Below are 27,595 nucleotides of genomic sequence, written 5' to 3'. Positions count from 1 at the left end.
TGACATTCACTTAGTTAATCCTTTATTAGATACAAACATCATTGAGGCAATAATCAATATATGTTCAAAAGTGAGAGGTTGGGTTTCATTGGTTGTGTTTCATAGTACCCAAGAACCCTGAAAACAGAGCAAGTGAGAGGCCTTCTTGCTCTTTACAGTTCAACTAATACCTCTGCTTTTGGCGATTCAGATGGATAAAGGCACCAACACACACACTGTTTGGGTCAGAGTTAAAGATGTCAAGCATGATCTGAGAGGATTGTGCAATATGCTACAATTTCCACCAAGCCAATCAAAGGGCAATATCAAGCTAATACCATGTTGCTCATCCAGTCCTCTCGGATCTAGAAGTCTGCCTAGGAAGAGAGGCTTGGGGCTCAATTTGTAAATTAGAAAAGGAGAGGATTGACCACTTAGTCTGCCCTCTATCCCTCCATCGTTTCTCCCTCTTCCCCCTCAGTCTCCAGCTGAAAATGGGAAGGGCACTTGAACTCCTATCAGCCCCACTCGTCACCCCCATCCGGTGGCTCTCTGCATCAGAGCTTAGAGAAAGGCACTGTCTTTGGGCTCTTCTTCTCCATGGATGCCTGAGCTGACTTCATGACATCCTGGGTCTGTAGCATGCTCATGTTCCACGTGGCCTGAAGACAGAAGAAGTCTTAGGCTGAAAATGACATTAAAACCTAAACGTAACACTTTAGATGCTTCACTTCCCTATACAGTATCTTTTCCTAATTACATTGCTAATACTAAGCTACCATTAAGTTAGTTAGCAATACCATTAAGTTAGTTCCCCAACATTATCAGAACCTGATACTGTACTTGTTTGAGAGACCCATTACAGTTGTAATTTGTATTGTTGCCACACATCCATGACTTTTACTCCTGTGATACCTCATAGTGTGGAGAGCAAGGTTGGGGTTTATTTAACTTTAATTCACTAAATGCAAGATGAAGTGAAATTATTTGATTATTCATTTTCCATGAGGAGTGAAATACAATTTGAATGGATTCAGACCCAGGAAGGGGAGCCTCACCATGTAGTCGAGGCCCTCTGACACACTGTGGTCTCTGGAGTACAGTAGGTTGACCTTGGTCCCCTGGACGGCCACAGGGCTGCGGCCTGCTATCTCCCCAGCCATCTCAAGAGCTCCCACCATCATAGACTCTTTGTCCACAAACACACGGCTACACAGGGAAAGAATGACAACAGAGTTAGACAGATACATTAAAATAGAACATGCACGTGCGCGCGCGCACACACACACACACACACACACACACACACACACACACACACACACACACACACACACACACACACACACACACACACACACACACACCTGACCAATCCACTGCTCTTGGCCTCATCAGCGTACATCTTCCTTGCTGTCAGAGCCAGCTCATTCACCAGGCTGGAGAAGAAGGATGACCATGTTATTATTATGGCTCTGGTCAGAACAGTAGCGGATAACTACACTCAATGAGCACTTTATTAGGAACACATGTACACCTTCTCATTGTGGAGGTGGTGTAATGGTGTGAGGAATGTTTTCTTGGCACACTTTGGGCCCATTAATACCAATCAATCATTGCTTGAATGCCACAGCCTATTTGAGTATTGTTGCTGACTATGTGCATCCCTTCATGGCCACAATTTACCCATCTTCTAATGGCTACTTCCAGCATGATAATGCACCATGTCACAAAGCAAAAGTCGTCTCAAACTGGTTTCATGAACATGACAATGAGTTCAGTGTTCTTAAGTGGCCTTCCCAGCCACCGGATCTGAATCCTATAGAATACCTTTGGGATGTGGTAGAACGGAAGACTCACAGCTTGAAAGTGCACCTGAAAAATCTGCAGGAATTACGTGATGCAATCATGTCATCATGGACCAGAATCTCAAAGGAATGTTTCCAACATCTTGTGGAGAGCAAAGGGAGCGTTTTGAGAGCAAAGGGAGGCCCTACCCAGTATTAGTATAGTTTTCCTAATAAAGTGCTCAGTGAGTGTATATTTGAGCTGAAGTGGTTGGTCTCACACGGTTACAGATAGTCCAAAATACATCAGCTAGGCTTTTAACCAGAACTAAGAAAAGAGACCACATCACCCCAATTTTAGCCTCCATACATTGGTTACCTATTAGTTTTAGAATTGATTTTAAGATTTTACTGATAACTTTTAAGGCTCTGCTGGGTCTGGCACCGGACTATATTTCTGACCTTTTAATCCCTTATGATCCTCAGCACAGCCTAAGATCCTCAGGAAGGGCCCTTCTGGCCGTTCCGGAGTCTAGACTGAAGACAAAAGGTGACCGTCCCTTTGCCATTAGGGCCCCTAGACTCTGGAACGACCTGCCTGAGGATATTAGGCTAGCAAGATCAGTATTTTTGTTTAAATCTCCCTTATTCTTTTTAATGTGTTGTGTTTTACTGTTTCTACTTATATTTTTGTTTTTATTTGCATATCTATTTGTAAAGTAGCACTGTTTTAAAAAGGTGCTATAAAAATAAAGTTTATTATTATTATAAATGAGACTACTGTGCATGTTCTGATGAATGAATGTCAGATGTTTGCTCTTGCCTGCGGCTCCCGATGACTTTAGGAAGCCGCTGCAGAGTACCAACGTCTGCTGCTATGCCGATATCCACTTCCTGAAAAAGACCGTTCACATCACAAGACATGAGGCAGACAGCACAGGTTAAATATTGGTCCTCATAGAGTTGGCGTATTCAAGCCGCACATACCTTCACTTGGAACCAAGCATCCTGAGTACAGAGGCGAATATCACAGGCTGTGATAAGATCCACCCCTGTCAGAACACACACACACACACGACGATAACACGACAGGCCACTACTGTTTGTGACAATGTAATAGTACAGGCAAGCTTTTGCAATATTACTTGTGGTGACACACAAACTCACCTCCTCCAACACATGCTCCGTGCACTGCCACAACCACAGGCTTTGGACACTACAAGAAGGAAAAAGAAAGAAAGGGAGAGAGAGAATGCATTTACCAGTAGGTCAGTGTTTAAAATGTTAATGGTTGAGCTATGGTATCGCAGAGGTACCGCAACCACAGTTGCAAGCCAACTGGCCTTTTAGACACATTTTATTTAAGGTATTTCACCTCTGCAATACAACACACAGGGGGCATTGTTGAGCAAATATTAATATGATTAATAAAATATTAATCGCATATTTTCATTTCATTTAATATTGTTATTCTTTCTGAATTAACAATAATGGCAGCCTGGATGAATTACGTGAGGAGTAGCCAAAATTATTGCTCTGACAAATTCAAAATTATGTCCTTGGATAAACCTTCATTTAGCGCAAATCATGTCTTCATGGACACTTGATGAAATTATGTCAGACATGGAACATATGTGGAAGTGTTTCCCCTAGCAGTGAATCAGTGAGACGGGCAGAAAATCTGAAATTGCATATTAATTAACTCAGAGATATAATGTGAACTCGCCCTTTGATTCCACACATTTCAGCAGTAGGCTATATGGACACAGCGTGCTCACAACACAAAGAGCTCAGTGCGTGTCATGAATTTTCCACTCGATCACCGCAAGTTCAATTTGAACGTATTTCACATGATTGAACTGAATAAATTAATAAAAAGTTTACATGCCATATGCAATGACAAGAATAAATCTGAGAAGTGCGTCAAGGGATAATGAGAGCATGCAGGTGGGGCTTAAGTGAGGGACAGTGAGGGAGAGTTCAGCTCATGAATGGTGAAAGAGAGGAAAATGTTCATGGTATATTAATGGGGACTAACTCATGTTAAAAAATTCATTATTATTACACATTATTTCTACTGAAGCTCTCATGGGCAGCAACAAGTGGTGGAAATGTTTTAGTTGTTATCTTGAAATGAATAGCGCAAAACATGCTTATATGGCACCCTTTGGATTACAGAATGAAGAGAGGAATTTTCATCGAGAAAGTAGTGGGGTTTTGAATTTCAGGTGGATTTTTAAAGATAATTGCCTAGGCTGTATGACAGGAGAAGAGAATTTCCCCTGCCAATCGCATGCCTCTACTACAGGTATAGGCCTATGTCGTGCTAAAGACTCATAAAAAGAGAGAGAAGGACAAGACGGGATAAGAATAAAGAAAATTACATTTATCCCCTAATAAACTTTGGTTCACTAGCAGAACTACAGAGGCTACATTGCAAGGTGCAAACGACTACGGTTTGCTAAAAAAGTACCAAAAAGAGCCTGCAGAGTTCTGGAAAAAGGTATTGTCGACAGATGAGACCGATTAACATGTACAGGAGTGATGGCAAGAGTAAAGTGTGGAGAACAAAAGAAATTTAAGTATCACACAGGTTCAGTAAGGCACGGCAAGGAGGACACACCTGGCCATCAGGGATGGACAACTGTTCTCACTTTTGGTGATCATGTCATGTTCATGGGACAGGCTATAAGAGCCAGTTCATGTTAGTTCCACTATAGCTTGAGCAGTCGTTCACACTGCCCATTCGTTTCCCACCACCACCCCAGCTCCACCTGCAGGTTAGCCGTTGTTACCTAGCTACATGGGGTTTTATTTTCATGGTCTCCCTTGCTTTCTGTATTTTATTTGTATTTCAATATTGTTCATTCAAGCGGGGGGGATAGAAGTTTATTGGCTTCCTACTATATATATATTATATTGTATAAATGGTGTTTAATTCACTGGAGAGCTATATCAGAGTGGAACCATCCTTTATGCCAAATCAAATTGTACATTCATTAAACTAATACAAATTTACATAAACAACTTAAGTGTCCTGACTGAACTGCCCAATATCCACAGCATCTGTGAAATATGGTATGCCTCCAATGACCCAAAACATACTGCCATAGCAACTAGAGATTTTTAGGCCCAAAATGTTAAGTAGTTGACTGGCCAAGTCAATCTCCAGATTTAAATCCTATTGGACATGCATTTCATTTTCTGAAGAGGAGACTTAAGGCAAAACATCCTCAAAACAAACAACTGAAGATAGCTGCAGTACAGGGCTGGTAGAGCATCATCAGAGAAGATACCCAACGTCTGGTGGGGTCAGTGGGAAAATGTCATGCAAAGGAGTGTTGACCAAATACTAAACATGATTGCTTAATTCGGACATTTGATAAATCTGTCACCACAGATTTTGCGTACTGTGAAATAGGGTACTATGCATAAAAACTGTGAATAGTGAAACCAATATGTACACAAATACAAATCAAATAAAAGCTGAGAATCTCTACTTTAACCTGCTATTAATTGTTTGATTTAGGGTTAGAGTATAGAGCCAAAAGAAGAAGAAATGCTTCACTGTTCCATTACTTACACTTACACTGTAAGTGTTCCGGGCTGAGAGAGGGGGAGCTTTTATCACCCTTCACAAACAGAAGACCAAAGAGCACTGTCATTATATCAGCCACATGTAAACAGTGAGATAGCAGATGACTGTCTCAACCAAATCAGTCTACAGAACAAATCAAATGATGTAATTTAACCTCTCCAGCCCGCTTCACCCCAAATAAGGGGTGAGGTTATAAGGTTCCCTGATGCCCATGTAGACACATGATGTGACAATATTAGGGCTGTGACGGTTACGTGGTTACACAAGGATGACTGTGAAAAAAAAAAAACGACCGTCATAAACGTTCAAGTACATTGATTTTAGAATTTTAGAATTTTAAAATGTGGATTTTTATTTTCATGTAGATATACTTTACCCAACAGCATAAGTTTAAAATAAAGCAAAATGACTTTCAACTTTTTTTCTGACTTTCATCGACCACTTTGCAGTGACAATGGATATGGGGTCGAATGTGAATATGACCCCTTACATGAGCCTGACTGTCCACGACTGTGATCCGGTCAGTGGAATCCAAAACTCCAAGCAATGCAAAGGAAATAATCAAACAGGTATTACTCCAACTACGATCCAAGTGCACATTTGTAATCCACAAAGGAACAGTGATCAGCAGGCCGCAGACTTATATTCTGTGTTTAAAGCCGGTGTTGTGAAACAGAAGGCTCAGGTATGCAGACGGCTCAGGTAGCGTTGAAGGGCGTCTTTTCATTTCTGTGATATTGCACAATAACCAGAATTATAATCAGAATAATGGATTTAATGGATGTTTTCGGGGGCAATTTAGCTAATATGCGTTTGTATCGAGCTAGCTGTAGGTAATGTAGAGAGTCACTACAGTATTTATCCAATAACACATTTGGCAGCCATAAGCGCTGTTCAAGTCAACCATTAAAATCAAATCACCCAAGTACATTTTCACACCGATTCGGATTCACATAGTTAGCCTGGCATGATAGAGATGTCCCTGCTCCTTCACACGTGAGGTCAGAGTTCGATTCCTGCCTGGAGCACGTTATTTGGGGGGATTTAGAGATTTTAACAGACGCTTATGGCTCGTGCCCAGTTACATGTGCATATATTTTATCGATTGAGTGGCAGAATCGAACCCTGCACCTCACATCTTTATCATGCTACATGCTCGACAGCAGCACTTGATACAGACAGACATCCCATCCTGCAGCTGTTAATGAGTGTTTCAATTTGAGGTGTGGTGTAGATTAGTTCCCGTTAGTGTTCCCATCTCTGGCCGTCATCTTGCAAATAACCTCGTCCAAATCTGCAGGCTCTCTTGTATAGTTGGGTCGGAAACCGAAATGCTGCAATATAGCAGCAGTGGTATTTTTTAAAGGGACTAAGTCATTAGTGCTAGTCATCTTTTTTTTCTGCTTCTCTAACCTTTGGTGGAAGAGGTCACATGGAACACACTAAAAGTTAAACGCTTTCTCCGACCACGCTGGCAGCGGCGCTATTACACATTGTGAATTGACAAACAGTGCTTAATTTGGCAGTTTGATTGATAATGGAGCAAAAATGTCATGACGGTATTGAAAAAAAAATTGGGGGCATTTTCAAATATACCGCCCAAGCCTATCCACTACCTCACCAAAGACTGGTCGCTCAAGTCCCGCTGTTTGGAGGTACATGCCAGAGAGTCACACAGCTGACTGCCTGCAGTCGGGGTTATTGGACTGGGCCCTGGATGAAGAAAAAAAATCCTCTATCACCACAGATAACGGGGCGAACATTGTGGCTGCAGTGAGGCAATCAAAATCAAATCACATTTTATTTGTCACGTACATCGCATACAGCCGTAATTGACGTAGTGAAATGCTTTGGGGTCTTGCTCCTCACCAATTACATAGGGAGGTGTTGAGACCCAGGTCCCTGAGCTTAGTAACGAGTTTGGAGGGGACTACGGTGTTGAATGCTGAGCTGTAGTCAATGAACAGCGTTCTCACATAGGTGTCTCTATTGTCCAGGTGGGATAGGGCAGTATTCAGGGCGTAGGCGATGGCGTCGTCTGTGGATCTACCGCTCCACGGTATGCAAACTGGAGAGTTAGCCTTGGCTAAATTGCTTTGGCCACAATCTACATTTAACTGTGACCAACGTTGTGGCCAGCGAATGTACCCGCACAGTCCGTGCTGTATAGGCCTGTGCAGGACTCTGGTGAGCACTTTCTCGCAAAGCTGGCAAAAAAATGGGAGAACTTCTGAAAGCACAGACGGAGCTCCAACTACAAAAGCAAAGACTTATTCTGGTGAGATATTAAGATTGATCAGCTTTAATAATAACCATTTAATTTATAGTGTAGACTATGCTAGCCTATTCAATGTTTAAACAATAGCCTATGCTAAATTAATGTTCATGTTGTTATTCAAATATGCCTTAGCCAATAATAACAAATCATCATGTTGTGAAAATATGATGGGTCTTTGAGTTTAAATAGCTCATAATTCCTATCGTGCTCTATTTCATATTTTATTCCGCAAAATTGCGCAACACGGTGAAATGTGTTTACAGACCCTCTGTCCGAATTAGTTAAAAGTCAATTACGCGCGGTGGATTAAATTGAAAGTTGCCAGTATAAACTCATGTTTGTACACTAGGCCTACATTGTTGCCTAGGTGCTTCTTTCTTTTGGATTCATGACTTTATTTAGCTTTATTTTAAACCATTAAAAAAGCAGCCCACAGATTTGGGTTGGTTGGGAGTCATGATGAGAGCGCAGTTTGTGCGAGGCAGGTTACTATATTCATAGCCCAAATAATAGCGCACAGCCTGTTTAATTCAGTATCAACCTTGCTTTATTTTTAACATGAGGCACACTTGAACATGAATCCCATTGTGCCTAAGCATTTCAGGGTTAGTTTAGGAATTAGGTGAACGGGACATCATCTATGCGCTGCTGTATAGGACTTGACGCGCACTGTTGAGATTGGAGACATCATGGAATGTTTTACACAGATAATTATGGGTAATGTTACCGACCACCGAAAATAACCAAAACTGCGCAACGGAGGAAATTCTAAAGCAGTCTAATCGCTGCTCATGGGCAGTCCGGTTCTTTTGCGTCTAAAACTGCGACAATTGGGCCAAAGGCGCTGTCCGAAAAGCGTCATACTCTCTCTCCTCTTGGTTAGAGCATTATTTATGGAGGCATGTACATGTTTTTATAAATAATGTAAGCGGGTTGGGGGGAGGTATGATCCTGTCTCTGAGCGAATTTGTCATCAACTATCGGAGGGGTCGGGTCAGTAATTTAGGTAGCCCAACTAACTATGCCCAATACAGAGAGAACGATCTCTCTGTTCAAAGTGAATGTCATCAACTGCGGGCTGATGTCACAGCCATCTATTGCTGTCCTATATGGCCTACCGTAGGCTACTTTTCTATCCAGTCTCAATCCCACTGAAACCCCAAAACCTTACTCCTTTCTCATGAAATTTCCTAACCTTATTCTGTAATCAATTGTTGCATTATCAAAGCAGACTCACGCTTATTCATGTCAAATTGAGCTAAAATATTTCCCCCGCTTCTCCGCTGTGAGACAGAATGTGTGATGACGGTATGAGAGTGAAAGGGATATTTGAAAAACAGGACTTGGTTCCATTGCTTGGTCCTCGATAACTTGATATTTAAACCATTTCCACTTTTCATCTCTGTAATTCATGAGGTGCTATGATAAACTATATTTTGCCAATCTGATAAGGCAAGCTAATAAGGCAAACCATCATCTTCTCTCTCTCATTTTTATTTTAGTGATTATTTGGAGGGAACACCACTAATATCACCATTGCAATGGCAGTATGAACCTTTTAAATACTGGCCTACTGTACCTTCTACTTCACTGTAAAATAAATCCCAAAAAGTTGGATGTTTCCTTTTTCTACCTTTTCGATGACAGAGAAGGTTTCCTGGTATTTGGCAATGATGCGTCGTAGGTTCCAGGCAGTCCTGGCCATGTCATCTCCCATGGGCTGTAAAACATCACTGGCCATGTCCATCAGGTCAATGCCTACCCCAGACACACAGAATTATTGATTTGTTTATTTGTCAGGGAGCAGGCACAATGTAAATGTTGCACCAGTTATCTACATATCTAATTTCCATCTGTGATCCAGGTTATAGACGAATTAGAATTTATCCTCAATGTATGAGTCAGGCAACTCTGAGCTTTGTAGTCACACAATGTTCGTACCAGCTGTGAAGATTTTCCCAGCACCTGAGACGACTACAACTCGGCACTCGGAGTCTCCAGCTATCTGTGTGAAGCACTCCACCATTTCACTGACAGACAGGGAGAAAGGAGAACAATACAAATAAATAAATCACAGGACAGTGATGGAATCACATTTTTGTAATTTAACAGCAGATCACGTTCCGATGTAAAAAACAGACATTAATGACCAAAAACTAAATTTTAAGTGAGAAGTTATGGCTTGTCAAACGCCACAAAAGCCAGGAAATGAAAAATGACTACCACCACCCATAACTTCACCTATGCACTAAGACGTTTTTCCAGCACACAGCTTTGATACCTGCTATAGTACTGTATGTTGGTCTACTGTACTTCAAACAACATGTACTCACCACTGGGCAGGTTGTTTAGGATTCAAAGTTTCTCAAACAGCCTAATTAATACTCTTTAGAGTGATAATACAAACCCAGAGAGGTCAGTCTACATACAGAATAATATGCATGTCAGTGTTCCATTGAATAGGTCTGTGGTGCCCCACCTAAAACCAGTCCTAAAAGTCGATCATGGATGTTGATTTGGGGGCTTCTGCGCCCCTGCCCAAGACAAATATGTTTGGTGGTTTACACACATCATTTATTTGTATGTAATAGAATAAAGATAGGTTTAATATTAGTTCTAATTGTAAAACAACCAGACTTATTGTGAAACAGACACACATATAAACACTATGGCTACACAGGCATTATTAGCCTACATGACACAGAAGTATCCAATGATCTGTAACAGTACTTGGGTATTTTAAGGAATTATTACAGACCATGTTTCTTCTTTGTTACAGTGATTGATAGAACAGGTCCAGGAAAATCTTTACACAGTCTATTGATAGTTACGGTCATCTTTGTGGTAGTGAGCTTGATATCACACAGGAAGGTTTACAGACAAAAACACACATTTAAAGCTTCTATAACCTTACACTATCACAAAGGCATGTGAAAGTACCCAAAGCATTACCACTTAACAGTGAACAATGAGGGAAAAGTATAATATGTTACATGGACCAAGTGCAATCTCGAGTGCATTGGACTCTATTGTGTTGTCTGTCTTCTATTCATTTCAGTGTATGTCAGTGAATGTAGAGTTCTCCACCATGCTGTACTGAAAACACATTCCACCAACCTAGCTTGTGTGGCAATATAAGGAACTTGTATCTTGTCATGCAAAATATAAAATCACTATATTGGAGAAAACATTGAAGAGTATGAATTAGGCTGTTTGAGAGAAGCTTTGAATCCTAAGCCAGTGATTCTCAAAGTGGGGTCTATTTGCTATAAATTATTAAATTGTACTGTCATTAAAACGTGCATATCTACAGATGGGATGCATATCTACAGACCATTTGCGCCAAGCTGTGCAATAAAACAAGCATACTGTGTCCATTAAGTTACTCCCACGTTAGCTTTGGCCCAATAGAAACTGTGATGTGATTGACACATCAGGTCACATCACAATCTGTCATGAATCACTCACTTCACTCAGGGCGCAACGAACCGTTCCTGCTGCTGCTTAGCTTGGCTTATCAGCTAGCTAGCTGGCCAGCATGGAGAAATATTTGAGTCAGTCCACATCGACAAGTGATGCTAAACCCAAACTAGCTAAATTGAGAAAATATGACAACAGTTATATCGAGTTTGGTTTTATTGAGAACAGTGACGGGAGACCAAAATGCGCCATGTGTCTATATGTGCTAGCGAACGAAGCCATTAAACCAGCCAAGCTAAAGCGGCATCTGAATACAAAGCACCCGGAATATCAGGGCAATTTTCTTTTCTCCGTCGAAAGAGCGAGGAATACACCCCCCAGAAAACACAGATGGTGAACCTGGCCACAATTTCAGAGAAAGCACAGAAGGCTTCTTATTTGGTGGCTCAACGGATTGCTAAAAGTAAGAAGCCACACACAATTGGAGAAGAACTCATACTTCCAGCGGCGGTTGAAATGTGTGAAGTTACGTTTTGGACAGAGGCAGCCAATAAACTGAAAGCTGTACCTCTCTCAAATACACCGTGAGGAGGAGAATTTAAGAATTCTCGGTTGACATTCAGTCACAGCTACTGGATAGATTGCGTTCCTGTGAGCAATTTTCCATTCAGTTGGACGAATCAAGTGGTAAAGTTTTGCAAAGGGATTTGAGCTACGCAGTGAGATGTCAGAGTTTATGAGAGAACAAACCCGACATTGCAGTGTGTAGCCAAATTGGCCTATCTTGCAGACGTATTCAACTTGCTCAACAGCCTCAACCTCTCTATCCAAGGAGGCTATGCATCGGTCCTTGAAGTCAGCGACAAAATCACCGCCTTCATGAAGAACACAGCTATGGAGAAGAATGACACAAGACGGAGTAACAGACATGTTCCCCCAACTGACTTTGAATTTCTCCACACAAGCAACCTGTCTGTGGCTATAGTGAGCGAACCTGTCTGTGGCTACACTGAGCGAGCACTTCAGCTCATACTTCTCCGATGTGAACACTGATGCCTGGGACGGGGTCTGGGATCTCTTTGCCCGAGCTGCAACAAGTGGCCTTACTGGTATGGCAGAAGAGGAGCTGTTGGACTTATCCTATGATAGGACATTAAAGGCCCGATTCCAGCAGGTGCCTCATGCACTTTTGCCCCTCTCTGAACTCACTGCCGAGGCCATGCGAATATTGCTCCCCTTTCCTACCACTTACCTCTGTGAGTCATCATTCTCCACTTGACTGCAATGAAGACTAAGTAAAGGGCTCGTTTGCATGTGGAGAACGATCTTAGAGTCTGGCTGTCATCCATCACTCCAAGAATGGAGAAACTGTGTAATGAGAGACAGGCTCACCTCTCATTAATTTACGTGAGCTCATCAAGTAGGTTATTGTGAATTGTGTGAGCTAAGAATGTGATGTAGCTTAATGCAAATATTCCAATAAACATTTTCTGAAGTAATAGGCTTATTAACTATGATGTGTTCTGTAACACTGTTTTGGTGTTACCTAACATGAGTGGTCAATACATTAACAGTATAGGCGCTGCCGGTATTACCATAACAGAGTGTTTTACTGCTCCATTAGCCGTAAGAACAATCACACATCCCCAGGATACAATATGCAAACATTCATTTTTGCTGTCAAAATGTTGTCCTGTTAATCTGTTGGGTAGAGATTTGATGTGCCTGTTAAATGCATCAATCAATTGTGACAGTGAAGGTCTCACGCTTGGGGTGGGAATGCTGTCACTCCGATGGTACAGAACTGTTTTATGCCTCCCCTATACGTCTACACATGGGATCTACTCTCTACGGGGAGTAGGTCTGTGTCAAAAGACTTGATAGACAAAGCAGAGACCTATGGGGAAAGCCTGACAGATTCTATGAGCATAGGCGATTTACATTGTAGTGCTAAAGTGTGCCCTGGCTCCTGTGAAGTGTTTGAAGCAGGTTGGTTTAGAGAGGGAAAATTGTCAGGTCTGTTGAGAGCAGAGAGCATGTATGTGGGGGCTAACTGTTGTGCTCTCTTAGTGGAAAGGAATGAGGAGGTAAAGCAGTTCTTTGATATCCCCTGCAGCACCCCTCATGTATCACTCAGAAAAGCACCAGGCTGTGAGTTGGAGGCAATAGGGCCTTGAGTGAGGGAAGTGTAACAAAATCTGTGATTGGCTACCTGATAGGGAATTAGGGACGATGTGGTCTCCGTCTACGGGCACACGCATGATTCCTTTAACTTTTGCAGTTCTACCTGTTTTGCAAGTAAAGCTCAATCTGACCCCCGCCTGACAGAGGTCCCTGAAATATTGTGGGCCAAAGACAAATGACGTAGGGCTAATTAGAAATACTACCTCACTTGAAGTTACTCCCAAACCGTCTTAGTGCCCATGGAAGGAATTAGGAAGGAAGGAATTAGGAAGGAAGGAATTAGGCCAGTGTTTCAATCACTGTTGAAGGCAGGCATGATTGTTCCATGTCCAGATTCACCAAGTCAAACTCCTATCCTCCCAGTTAAAAAACCTGTGAAACCAGGTGAACCCAACCCAATGATGTTTTGTGCAGGACTTGAGAAAAGTCAACGACACAGTCCATGCGTGCTCCCATTGTCCCTGATCCGTCAACAATCATGTCTCAGGTACCATCTAACAGTGAAGTGTTTAGCATGATAGATCTAGCTAATGCATTTTTCTCAGTACCTTGATAAAGATTTGTACACCTGGATGAGAGTGGCTTTGTTTCGTCACCTACGATTTATGCTGCTGCATTAAGGGATAGTCTAAGTGGGTGTGCATTCCCACATGACAGTACATTAATACAGTATGTTGGTGACCTATTGGTATGTTCCACTGACCAACAGTCGTGTGAAAAAGACACTGTGGCACTTCTCAAATTTTAGTGGCAGAAGACCATAAAGCCAGCCTCTTCAAATTACAGTTTGCTCAGACGAAGGTCAAATACATCGAACATGACATTTCACAGGCTGGTAGAACGTTAGGGACAGAGAGAGTACAGGCAATCCTGGATATTTCAAAACCAGTCACTAAAAAGCAAGTAATGTCTTTTTTTAGGCATGACATGCTACTGCAGACAGTGGATACCTGATTATGCACAAGATGCTCAGTCATTGCACAATCTGGCACACAGCCATGGCCTAACCCCAAATGACAAAGTAACATGGACTGAATATGCTTTAAAAAGCTTTGAGAAACTGAAACAGCAACTGACTGCAGCCCCGACTTTAGGGTTGCCTGACATGACTAAACCATTCACTCAGGTAGCTGATGAAAAGGGTGGGTGGGGTGAGTGAAATTTTGTTGAAAACAAAGCACCAGCCATTTCTCCCTTTCTCGATTATTACATCACCAACATATGTTGTTATCTCTGCCAAATGTGGAAGTAAAGCGCTGTACTGTTCTTAACCCTGCTATCCTTCTGCCCATATCAGATAATGGTGAACCACATGACTGCCTGGCACTGATAAGCGAGCAAGTGGCTCCTTGCCCAGATCTGACTGAAACACCCATACCGAACTGCGACATGATTTTGTACGTAGACGGATCTGCACAGAAACACCGTCACAAATATATCAGTCGCAGCTTCTGGGATAACCTCTGATAATGACGTAATTGAACCAGGCCATTTATCAGCACAAGCAGCTGAACTGTTTGTGCTAACAAGAGCATGTGTACTAGCTGACAGCAAAACAGTTACAATTTACACTGACAGCAGGTATGCATTTGGTGTATGTCAGGATTTTGGTACCCTATTGAAAAATAGTGGTTGCCTCACATCAACAGGAAAATCTATTATGCATACCCAACTTGTAACTAACTTGCTTGATGCTATTTTGCTCCCTAAACAAATTGCTATCTGCAAGTGTGCTGCCCACACAGGAGGAGGCGATGCTGTATCACTGGGGGAACACCAGAGCGGATGCAGCTGCCAAGGCCGCTACACTGAGTAATGTTGCCCGTCTTACAGCTTTTGAAAAATGCTGAATTAACACCCACAGCCTCACTTGAGGATCTAATCAAAAGTCAACAGGATGCTTCTCCACAGGAAAAAGAGAGGTGGAGCAAAGGAGGCACTTGTACGGACGGGGTCTGGTTTGGCCCCACAAGAAAACCATGCTTAGTTATCACTGAAACTTAGCACTGTTTCTTGGTTACACAAAGTTGTCACATAGGAAAAACCATGTGTCAAAAGGAAGCATGGTAGACCCTGTGAACAGATGTTGGGACACTCACTCATTCTCAAATTTCAACAATTTTGTGAACAATGTCTAATCTGTGCACGTCACAACATTGGCAGGGGGCAACAGACAGCTCAATCCAATCATCCGGTGCCTGCCGGCCCGTTTGACCACGTCACGATGGATTTCATTGAACTAATGAAAAGTAAAAAGAAAAATTCAGGTAATTATTGACATGTTTTATAAATGGGTTGAAGTTTTCCCCACAGAAAAAGCTGACACTACGGCTGTAGCTAAAGTATTGGTAAGAAAAATCATTCCCAGATGGGGAGTGCCTACGAAAATATCTAGTGATAACGGCAGACATTTTGTAAATAACTGCATCCAACTATTATCACAACACCTAAGTATAGAGCTAAAAAAACACTGTTCATTCCACCCTCAGAGCAGAGGGGTGGTGGAAAGAGAAAATGGAGAAAAAAAAAAGAAAACAAAAATGAACAAAAGTAATGACAGTGACATGTTTAAATTGGATACAGGCATTACCATTGGTCCTCACAGCAATGAGAAGCTGACCCAGACCAAAGGTCGGACTCGCACCATACAAAGTGCTCATGGGGAGACCAATGGAGACAGGGATGTCAAGCCCAGTGGAGAGACCCCTGCTGACGGTGGAGGAATGCAACAAGGGTATGTTGAACTACTGTATTCACTTAACCAAGGTTCTGAGTTCTATACATTCGCAGGTGAAAGCAGCATTGCCACGGCCGCTGGAAGGAACCCTGCACTCCCTCCAGCCAGGAGACTGGGTGGTCATTAAGGACCTGAGGAGGAAATACTGGCATGATAAAAGGTGGTAAGGCCCATACCAGGTTCTTCTCTGCACCAACTCGGTGGTGAAAGTTGCAGAACGCATCCCCCGGGTCCATGCCAGCCACTGGAGCACCACCACTGGAGCCAGAGCCAGACGAGGAGGAGACGCCCCAAACCAACCAAGAGAAGATCCTATGGCAGGACTCAAACAGCATCCATTCCACGCCTGCACACACACCGCTACACCTATTACCTCATTCTACACTCCTGCTGCTACATACGACCAAACACCTATTACCTCGCCCCACATGACTCACTGACTTTGGAATGGACCAAGACTGACTCTAAGCAAACTAGGACAAAGAGAGAGACGCAACTAGCTCTCCACACTCACAGAGATGGGCATAAATACATTATTGGCACTTAGCCTGTATCACACACACACACACGTACAATGCTTCAGTTTGCTGGGTACACACATCCCATTATCCGCCAGATCTGGTATCCCACTGGGACCAATCCCATTTAATGAAAGTGATTATAGGGGTTGTTGGCACCTGTCTGAACCAGGTTTTGATCGACTCTGGTGGTCTTACAATAATGACACAAGTCAGAACTCCTCGGAGTGGAATTGGCAATCAATACATGACGGCTGGAACATGACTAATTTTAGTAACAGCTACTGGCCAGACTATAATGAGTCTATTATATTACTTCCCCCCCCAGACTGGTTGTGAGAAACCGTAAGATATTGGGATGGTTTTGTTTGCGAATAAAAGGCAATGTATATATGAGAAACAGTTTGTGTGAGAGGTCTAATGATGTAACCATGGCAACCAATTTCACCATTGAAATGACAATGCATAACGGCACAAAAAGTAGCATGTGTGTTATGACACTGAATGCACAGTTGGGAGCAGATGGTGCCTTAGCAGGCCAAAATGGCTCACTCTCTGCATTAAACAGGACATATTGGATTTGTGGTAGTTCACATATCCATGGCTCCCTAGCAACTGGGAGGATCCTGTTTTCTGGCATGGGTTTCTCCATATGTCCGCCACACCACTAGTTTTCCAACCAAGGGTCAACCACCCCGTCGCCCTAAGCGAGGAAAACGTGAGATCACTTAATCACAGAGATTCTTTGCCATCGCTTTCCCATTTTATGGAACAGGTAAATTGGCAAGAGAGAGCATAGTCATGGCCAGTGCACTAGAGTCCCTGAGCAATCTAACTGCTGATGGGCTAGAGAGACTGTCAGCTAAACAGGTAAGAATGGGCATAATTGTATTACGGAATAGAATGGCATTAGACTACTTGCTGGCTGCCAAAGGTGGAACGTGTGCGGTAGTGGGCCCTGAGTATTGCATATATGTCCCTAGTAACAATTCACAGATACATGATATAGCTGATAACATACGGGAAAGTAGGTCACAAATTCCATAATTACAATGGGGGTTGGAACCTATTTGACTTCCTCCATGGATGGTTTGGGTGGGTAGGCCCATTATTGGCTAAAGTGGCATTGCCTGCTGAACACAGGACTAGAACACAGGACTGTGAGTAAAAGGACTAACACGACACATACTGATTTCACTTTTTATTTTATTTTATTTATTTTTATTATTTATTTTATTTGTTGATCAGCTGAATGATCAAAAGGAGGGAATGTAATGGTTCAATCAATGTCTGTAATACTAGATGCTAGTAAGCGCTTATAATGTTGAAAATACTAATCCTTTTGGCATTTAGGGATGTAAGCATTAATCATACAATGGATGTTTGTCTAAGCATTAAACATGAAAGGGATGTCTGTCTGTCTGACCTGTCACCCTTTTGCTCATAGTTTTGCTCATGAGTAGTTATAATAGAACTGATAGAAGTTCCGAACAGATAAGAAGGTATGGAACTTGTCACAAGACCTCTTTGTTTGAAATCACCCCATGGCCTCAAGGCCAAATAACCGATAAATAATGTGCGAAAAACCTGCCATGGAGGTTTGAAGAGAGGGGGGGGTTTGAAAGTATAAATGTGTATTGTAACTTTGACTGCCATGCTTGCAACCATTAAAAAAAATCAAATAGAACATATATTGTGTACGTGCCTATTTGTGCAGAGTCTCACCGAATACTAAAGTGGTAAACCCTAGATTTACACAACAATTTGTTCAGAGCTTTCTGACAATGATTTGAATGAGCAATAAGTTCATTATTTTAAAGTTGAAGTACTTACTGAAAGTCAGCTTTAGACTGGTCATTTTAAATGTCTGTGTTTATTAGGACTATGCCAGTCTTGCTATTGTTAATTTTCTGAACGCTTTTAAGATCAATTACTTGAAATGTATAAATGCTGTCAAGTTGAGTTCAAATGCCATTAGAATAAAATGACTCTGTTTAAAAGTATATAAGTGGTATTAACATGATTCAAATTGAAATGTGTTTCTGTTTATCACTATGAAACAGGTCTGATATATTTAGCTTGAAAAGTTTTAGAATACAAATAGTTCCAATGGCATCTAAGAGTACAAATGTGGTGGTAAGCATATGCTTAATCGGTGTTACGATTCCTTGGAAAATGTTCTCCCCTGTAAGGGGTCCCTGGCCCCAAAAGGTTTGAGAACCCCTGTCCTAAGCAACCTGCCCAGTGGTGAGTACATGTTGATTGAAGTACAGTAGACCAACATACAGCACTATAGCAGGTATCAAAGCTGTGTGCTGGAAAACCTTCTTAGTGCATAGATGAAGGTATGGGTGGTGGTGCTCATTTCGAATTTCCTGTCTTTTGCAGCTTTGGACAAGCCATAACTTCTCACTAACTCGCACAACATCAGCACCTGAGATAATATTGCCGTGGCAATATAAACATGTACAGTACAAGCACCGAGGAGACCAAAAACTTGCTTTAAATGAGACCTATTGGTTTCATAAATAAGACAGCATGTCACCAAAAGGTCTTAATCAGGAATTCAATATTAAGCTATTCTTGCATTGAACTGATATTTGCCAGCATTTACCCATGGTCTATACTTATATATTTAAGAAGACAGTACTAACCATTTGTTGCAATGATGATAACATGTTGTATAATATATTATGAGTAAGTAATGGGACAGTGAAACATTTTGGATTGGATTTTAAATCAAACAATTACTATGAGAAAGTAGAAATTCTCAGCTTTTATTTGATGGTATTAGAGTACATATTGGTTTCACCATCCACTTTTTATGTATAGTACCCAAAAGTGATGGGACAGATTTATCCAATGTTCAAATTAAGCACTCGTGTTTTGTATTGGGTCGACAATCCTTTGCATGCAATAACTACCTGATGTCTGCAATCCATTGACCCCATCAGACACTGGGTATCTTCTCTGGTGATGCTCTGCCAGGCCTGTACTGCAGCTATCTTAAGTTGTGGTTTGTTTTGATGACACTTTGCCTTAATTCTCCTCTTCAACAAATTAAATGCATGTTCAAAAGGATTTAAATCTGAAGACTGACTTGTCCAGTCAACAGCTTTCCACTTTTTGGGCCTGGAAACCTCCCTAGTTGCAATGGCAGTATGTTTTGGGTGGCTTCCAATGAGTGCCTTCCATTTGCTTGTACTTGGGCTGACAAGATGTTTCTGTGCACATCAGAATTCATCCTGCTGCTGCTGTCAACATTTACAGCAAGTAGAAGTTTAGAAAGTCCCCACTGGTGTGACGATGTCGCAGGAATTCTGCGACGACACCCGTGAGTTTTATTTCAGGTCATTCACCTCGGCATAACAACCACCAGGAGGCATCGTTGAGCATGATGGATATGTTTACATTGCAAGAGTACTGTACTGTAGCTTGCTGTATGAGTTGTTTCAAACGATCTGCGTTTTGTACAGTATCATAGCCTCGGTAGGCTAAAAAGTTTGGTCTAGCTTGTATCGAGTAGCTGATAAGAGCTGTGAAGGATGTTTGAAAAGAGAATGGTTGTTGCGCCATATGCGTATGCACTGTGCACTGCGTTTTAAGCCATATAGCCTCGGTAGGCTAAAAAAGTTTGGTCTAGCTTGTATAGCTTAACTTTATCTTCAGTTTTGTCTGTATTGGATATCCGCCGAATTTATTCAGCCCAAGACACCGGCAGTCACCATCAATAAAAAAACTTTTAAAAAAAACTGACAGGTTTGTGTTGTGGTCATTTTTTATTTATTTACGGTCTTATTCACATGTTTATAAATACTGCTGACAAATCATTTTTCAGATTCATGCATACATTGTATTGGACACATGTGATGTGTGTAAAATACTTTTTTGAAGGTTGTACTCATCATAATAAGATAGCCTTTCGCAATCGCTTGCTTGATCGTTTCAGATTAACAATCAAAGCAGAGCAGTTGAGGTATAGTTACAATGGGAGGGAGAGGGAGAGAGGACTCGCTCACAGTCACGATCAAGCAAGAGTGCGGGAGAGAGAGGGGATACAGCAGAGCGTGTCCAAAACCAGGGGTTAATTTTGGCAATGGCATTATGATAAATGTGTGAACAAAACAAGACTACATTTTTTTTTATTTGTTCCATGTTTTAACGAAAGTCAAGATTTAGCCGACGGGTAGTTGTTCTCTATGACAACTGTAGCAAACAGACCTGTGTCAACAAACTTCACTTTTGGCGCATGTCTATTCACAGACTAAAACCTAAAATCTAGTGTGAATAGAGCGAGATGTTCCCGAGCCAGGCAGGAGTTGAATGTTTATAGTGATATACTGTAACGATCCACCAAAAAGTGCTATATAAAATAAGTGCGTTATTATCCCACTGAAACCCAAAGTCCTTACTACTGTCTCGCATGAAAATTCGTTGCATTATTAAAGCCGACTCACACTTATTCATGTCAGACTGCGCTAAACATTTCCCCCGCTTCTCTGAGCTGTGAGAGAATGCTTGATGACGGTATGAGAGTAGATAGGACTTGGTCCCATTGCTTGGTCCTAAAATAAGCTGATATTTAAACAATTTCCACTCTTCATCTCTGCAATTCATAATAAACTTGATTTTGCCAATCTACCTGATAAGGCAAACCATTCTCTTTGGCATAGCCTCGGTAGGCTAAAAAGGTTGGTCGAGCTTGTAAACAGTAGTTTGACTATCTTAAATTTTGCCTGTATTGGATATCCGACAAATGTATTTGAGGGGGCTACAGCCTAAAAATGTTGCAAAGGGATGAAGGGGGGGGGGGGCTGTGTTGCATATCACATGGTAAACAAGCAATTCTGGTGATTTCTGACAGGAGAATGGGGGAATGGATTATGAATATTATGGAGGACGGTTATTGATGGCTGGAGCCGTTCAAGATTAGGGAGGATACTTTTTTTGTTTTTGTTTGTGAGCATGGCGTTATTTCTATTACAGGACTAGGACAACAAGAACAAGGCCCACGTATTTGAGCAGAGTCGGAGTGAGTAAGTATTAATGTTAGTGTTAAAGTAAATGTAGCATTTTAGTAGTAGTAAACATTTTAGGCAGCACCCCCTCACATCTTTCCTGTCCTTGATACTGTATATTAGCTTCAAAACATGGTGTTACAGTAAAATTGCCCCATTTGGCCTTGACGAAGGTATATCTTCTCATCCTCCGTTCGCTATGTAGCGATTACAATTCACAATTGATCACATTATGAGCTCATTAGTGATCAAAATAATTGACAAACACTTTCCAGAAGATGAAAATAATCTAATAAAATAATTGTTTGTGCGCACTGTGAAATGCGCGCTGACAAATGTAAACAAACATGGATGTTTGCAAGTGCAAGACACATATCCCATCTTTTACAGCTCGTCACCACCTTGTGGTGGCTTTCGGCAGCACTTCACACCGTGAAATTTCGGCAGCGACAGGACTTAGATGTATCCCGCTGAAATGTCGGCCTGTACCTATTAAACCCCTACCTACTGTACATCAACAATTAAGACAAGTGAGTCAGTTCCAGTGGAAGCCATACATGCCCAAGCCATAACACCCCTACACCATATTTCACAGATAAGATGGTATACTGTGGATATTGGGCAGTTCCTTTTTTTCTCCATACATTACTCTTGCCATCACTCTGGTAAATGTTAATATTCCTATTCATAGGAAAACAATGGCAAAAAGATGCTCTTAATGCTGATTGGGCAAAAATCCTTGAGGTCATTACCTCCATTGAGAAATAGAGCAACATTTATTTATTTTAAGTGCATTTACTTGTACTATGCAAAATGAGAATTTAAGATGTTCAGTGCACTGCATATTGATACACTACATAGCCAAAAGCATGTGGACACCCCTTCTAATTAGTGGGTTTGGCTATTTCAGCCACACCCATTGCTAACAAGTGCATAAAAGCATGCAATCTCCATAGACAAACATTGGCAGTAGAAGGGGTCTTACTGAAGAGCTCAGTGACTTTCACATTTCTGTCCTGCTAGAGCTTCCCCAGTCAACTGTAAGTGCTGTTATTGTGAAGTGGAAACGTCTAGGAGCAACAACAGCTCAGCCATGTAGCGGTAGGCTATACAACGCTACCTGCCCAAATGCATAGTGCCAACTGTAAAGTTTGGTGGAGGAGGAATAATGGTCTAGGGCTGTTTTTCATGGTTTGGGCTAGGCCCCTTAGTTCCAGTGATTTTCATTCCAAACAACACATATGGGTGTGATGTTCGGGCGTCCACATACTTTTGGCCATATACTGTACCAACAATTTGCTGTTCAATCTAAATCTAAATCTCAAAGTAAATTTGATTTATAAAAACACACTGTGAAAAGCATTCTTAAAGCATAACGTTAGAATACCCCCTGCACTTTCTGGTTGCCAAACACTGCAATTTCCAGAAATGGTTTATTCCAGCCCTCCCCCCTCACTAATACAAATTTGATCAAAGTGGTAAATTCTGCTCTCTTCACCAGAGTAAACAAACAGTTGTGCAGCCCAATACAGTCGATTGGAACTACACACCCAAGCTGCTTGGGAAGGTTAGCAAGAACGTCTGACTCATTCATGGATACAAGCTAGCCATGTTAACTGGTGAAATTAATTATTGGTAAATAATATCTTACTGTGTGACTTCTTATGCCAAATAACTCTCTTGTTCAGTAACATCTTTTTAGTTAGCAACTGTACTAATTGACTGCAGTCCAAAAGCTAATGTTACTTTGCTAAATTCAGTGGTTTTCAGTAGGCACTCCAGTAACAGCAAACGCCAATAAACAAGTTTATTCATTCATATATATATATTGCTCTGGAAAAACCCAATTACACTGATTTTCTATAATATTGGAATGTGAGACTGACACACACCTTTGGTGCTGTACCGGTGCATTATCGGAGTAATGTGTGCCGATACAGATTTCTGTAAAATATCGGCAATATCTGCCAATAATATCAGTGCTCTGATATATCTGTCGGGCTCTAATCAATATACATTTTGGTCTGAAATAAGCAATTTTGTTAAAAGAAAACAGATATTTAGACCCAAAGTAAAAATCCTTAAAATCTGAAATATGTCCTTTTGATAATGTGCGATCGATCTGACGTCATCCAGGTGAGTTATCTGTCCACCCCCTCCAACCTTTTTTGGAAATAGGTAACACTCCCTTCAAATAGAAGTTTGTAGTGTGTTGCAAGCCTATACAACCAAAGCAGTGTCACACTGTGCTCACATGGCTTTGTTACTGTATATCATAGCCTGCTTTATTTGTTCCATATTTTAACAATCAGCTAAGGTGATTTTGTTACAGCACACTAAATTCCTATGTGAACGGCATTGATCAAAGGAACTATTAGTTCCTGCATTGTTAAAAGGCATTTTCAAAAGAGTAACTGGAAATATATTGATTAGATAACAGTGATATACAGCCTTATTATTCTTTCACCAAGAAAAAATGCTATAGCGTTGTGGGAGAGGCAATACATTTTAGCAATGATGGAACAAATCTGTCCCATGTCTGCTGCTCTCTGCACAGAACAGGGGGAAGTGGAGAACGATATGTGGCCATCCTTAATGCACAGCTCTCTACATTCTGCATATAGCCTAAGTGATATGTTTACCTGGTTATTTACAGTCCTAATGTTTTCAACATCAAGTTCACCTGACCACGGCACAAATGGAAACGCCAATAACGCTTAATAAGTGCCATTTAGCTGACGCTTAGTGACTTATATTGCAGTGAGTGCATATATTTCAGTATATATGGTCCCAGCGGGAATCAAACCCACAACCTAGCGCCATGCTCTACAAACTGAGCCACAGAGGACACCAAGTGAAACAACAATAATAATAAACAATAAGTGAAACAAGAACAAAATTCCAAGCCAGACCCGCATAACACAAACCTCCCTGCCTTGCTATTGAGTCCTGTTTGGCGCAATTATTTTTTTTCACATATCCGCTGTGAGTTTCGATGGCATTATCATTGGTGAGGAGACAGATTTGCGCTTGGGGGAAATCAACATTCTAGTTACTTGGTGTTAAGATGGCAGTCTATTTGTAATAACAGGCAGGATAACAGGGGAGGGAAGTTTTATTAATTCACGTCTACATCAACGCTGTTGGTGTAGGATCTGCTCTGTTGCTGTTGGCTGATTTACCTGAAAAATTCAGATTGCCAGGTATACCACGTGAGACACAACCATTTTCACCCCTCTAGAGTCTGGAGGAGGTCTTTAATGATGTTCCAAACTGTTGATTTTGGTAGGTTTAAGGTTTTGGCTATGTTTCTGATAGACCTTTTCAGCCTCATAATGGCTTCCCTAATTTTCACTGATGTCTCTCTGCACAAATGATGTGATGGAACACATCTAATGAACCAGAAACACCTGTCAAGCCAAGTGTCCCATCACTTTTGGGTACCCTGAAACAAAAACAAAAAAATCCATCAGAGAGATAGCGGCAACATTAGGAGTGGCCAACAGTTTGGTACATTCTGTGAGAAAAAGAACGCACTGGTGAGCTACCAAAAAGGCTTGAATGTCCACGGAAGACAACAGTGGTGGATGATCGCAGGATCCTTCACATGGTAAAGAAAAACCCCTTCACAACATCTAGCCAAGTGAAGAACACTCTCCAGGAGGTAGGCATATCATTATCCAAGTCTACCATAAAGAGAAGACTTCACAAGAGCAAATACAGGGGGTTCACCACAAGGTGCAAACCATTCATAAGCCTCAAGAATAGAAAGGCCAGATTAGACAAAAAAGCCAGCCCAGTTCTGGAACAGCATTCTTTGGACAGATGAAACTAAGATCAACCTGTACCAGCATGATGGGAAGAAAAAAGTATGGAGAAGGCTTGGAACAGCTCATGATCCGAAGCATACCACATCATCTATAAAACACGGCGGAGGCAGTGTGATGGCATGGGCATGCATGGCTTCCAATGGCACTGGGTCACTAGTGTTTACTGATGATGTGACAGAGGACAGAAGCAGCCGGATGAATTCTGAAGTGTTTAGGGATATACTGTCTGCTCAGATTCAGCCAAATTCAGCAAAGTTGATTGGACGGCACTTCACAGTACAGATGGACAATGAGCGAAAACATACTGCAAAAGCAACCCAGGAGTTTTTTAAGGCAAAGAAGTGGAATATTCCAATCACCTGATCTCAACCTGATCGAGCATGCATTTTACTTGCTGAAGACAAAATGAAATGAATGACTGAAATGTTAACGAGAACGTGTAGTGCTTATTTGGTTCATTATCAGTCTTGCTTCTTACAGCTTTGTGTTTAATTGAAGTGAGTCCACAGATTTGAGGTAGGCTGAAAAGTTACTTAAGCTTGTAGTACTTATTTGATTAATTTCTAAGGATTTGAAGGTATTATTTGAAAAGAGTCAATTCAGACAAAAGGTGCGATCTGAGGTGCGCTCTCCTCTTCTCACCCTATTATGACGTTTTAAATGATAACAACCTGTCACTTTAGTCGCACCATCACAAGATGAATCGGCGTCACCTTAAAACTCTCAACAATCTGTATGGAAAGCTGCATCATTCCCCCAAGTTGTCAAATTTGTCCCAGTGATGTAGGAGAAAAGCATGTGACATACGAATGGACAGAGAACGATCCATAGCCCCTCCCTGATTTATTCTTCGGGGACAATAAAAGGGTGGCATTAGGAGCCAAGTGGGCGGGCCTCATCTGTTTTACTATGCACTATATTTAGCCCAGCACGTCCAAAGGTGATGTGCGTATGACCAGGTTCTTCACATCGAAAATGTAACAGCAAATGTCTCAGGCAACAAATTTGTCTCAAATTGTGAACATTATAACCTCTCAGAATACCCCCCAGGTGTTACCTCCAGAAGGCTTTGTTCATGGCATTTCGCTTCTCAGGGCGGTGCAGCTCCACGTGAGTGACTGCAGTGGCTGGATGAGTGACAGACAGGACGCTGAAGGGGGGTGTTGGGCCCCCAAGGGTTGACATGGTCCTCATGGCACTAAGACCGGGGAGCCACCGACTGTCTGATCAGCCCACAGGGTTGGAGATAGGGAGCAAGAGAGAGAGAACTGAGTGGTGGGGGTGACAATGTAAACACATGATATTGTATTGTAGGCTATATCATGTTGAATGAAAACATAGATATTAGTAAACATGTGTTGAGCCCAGGTGTAAGCAACACCTACACACTAACGTTATAGCTACTGTATTGTATTGCAGAAAATCTTCTGACCTCTCACCTACTTAGCATAGTTAGCTAGCTAGCTAACCACAACAGCTTTAAGCTAGGTGGGAGACTACATAGCATACCCCCTCCAATCTACAATTAGCTAAATCAAATTTCAGATGTGCATACAGTGTTGATATCAAGAAAATGTTTTCATCCACTGTTAGTCTAACGTTAGCAAAAAAAGTTCGGTTATTCTGCTGATGGTAAACCACTACCAGTTAGCTTTATATGTCTGGAGTTAATAGTGGGGGAGAATTTACATAGCTAGGTAGTAGTACTAGCTAACGCGCTGGACAAAAAAGTTGTGAACCACGTCAGTTAGATTTTGCCACATGCAGGAAGCGTTATATATAACTATATTTAAGTCAAGACTTACTTTTCGTGAACGCTGATCTGCAAATGAATGATAACATTGCTCTTACCAAGCTACTTAGGCTTAGCCAACCCAACGAACTGATCGTACTAAATGCAGGGTTTCTTGTAGTTCCAGTCGATCATCTGTGTTCTGTGAAGGACAATATTGGAACTCCGCCCAACTACCTCGGGTGCATGTAAATGAGGATTTCTTCAAAATAAAAGCACCCACGTTAATTACCATGATGAGAGACTGCTGCAATGCATAGGGCGCACATAATGGGATGTACACGTATCAATTTCAAGGTTAAATATGATTTTTTACTACCACTCTATTCAGCAGCACTTCTAGAATATGAATCAAGTGAGTTTGGGTCCTTTATTGGCTGTTCCTCCTACGTCGGAGATGGACGCGATTTCAACGGCCAATCGACCTTGAAATGTGTGCTGGGCTATTAGTGTT

The 27,595-nt window shown here is 41.6% G+C and overlaps 1 protein-coding gene and 1 long non-coding RNA gene across 3 annotated transcripts; one reads left to right on the top strand and one right to left on the bottom strand.

Annotated features, from left to right (window-relative positions):
• On the bottom strand, positions 1-27,291 carry ech1 (enoyl CoA hydratase 1, peroxisomal). Of its 2 annotated transcripts, none has more exons than XM_083694469.1 (10): positions 27,155-27,291; positions 26,407-26,572; positions 9,584-9,672; positions 9,276-9,400; positions 2,934-2,982; positions 2,754-2,818; positions 2,590-2,660; positions 1,347-1,418; positions 1,038-1,188; positions 1-641 (listed from the first exon to the last, which is right to left on the bottom strand). In XM_083694469.1, the coding sequence occupies exons 1-10, from the start codon at positions 27,189-27,191 to the stop codon at positions 537-539; spliced, it is 930 nt and encodes a 309-aa protein (XP_083550595.1). In that variant the 5' UTR covers positions 27,192-27,291; the 3' UTR covers positions 1-536. The 2 variants fall into 2 exon arrangements, with proteins under 2 accessions (XP_083550595.1, XP_083550596.1); XM_083694470.1 differs by having other exon boundaries at positions 27,201-27,276.
• On the top strand, positions 14,901-18,160 carry LOC310822141. The gene is made up of 3 exons (XR_014554894.1): positions 14,901-15,058; positions 15,410-15,513; positions 15,830-18,160. It is a non-coding gene; the product is annotated as an uncharacterized lncRNA (long non-coding RNA).
• Positions 27,292-27,595: the final 304 nt, after the last annotated feature.

Source organism: Argentina silus (genome assembly GCF_951799395.1).
Source record: "Argentina silus genome assembly, chromosome: X".
NCBI lineage: Eukaryota > Metazoa > Chordata > Actinopteri > Argentiniformes > Argentinidae > Argentina > Argentina silus.
Note: the sequence above shows the minus strand (reverse complement) of the source record. Positions and strands in the feature narration are given on the sequence as shown.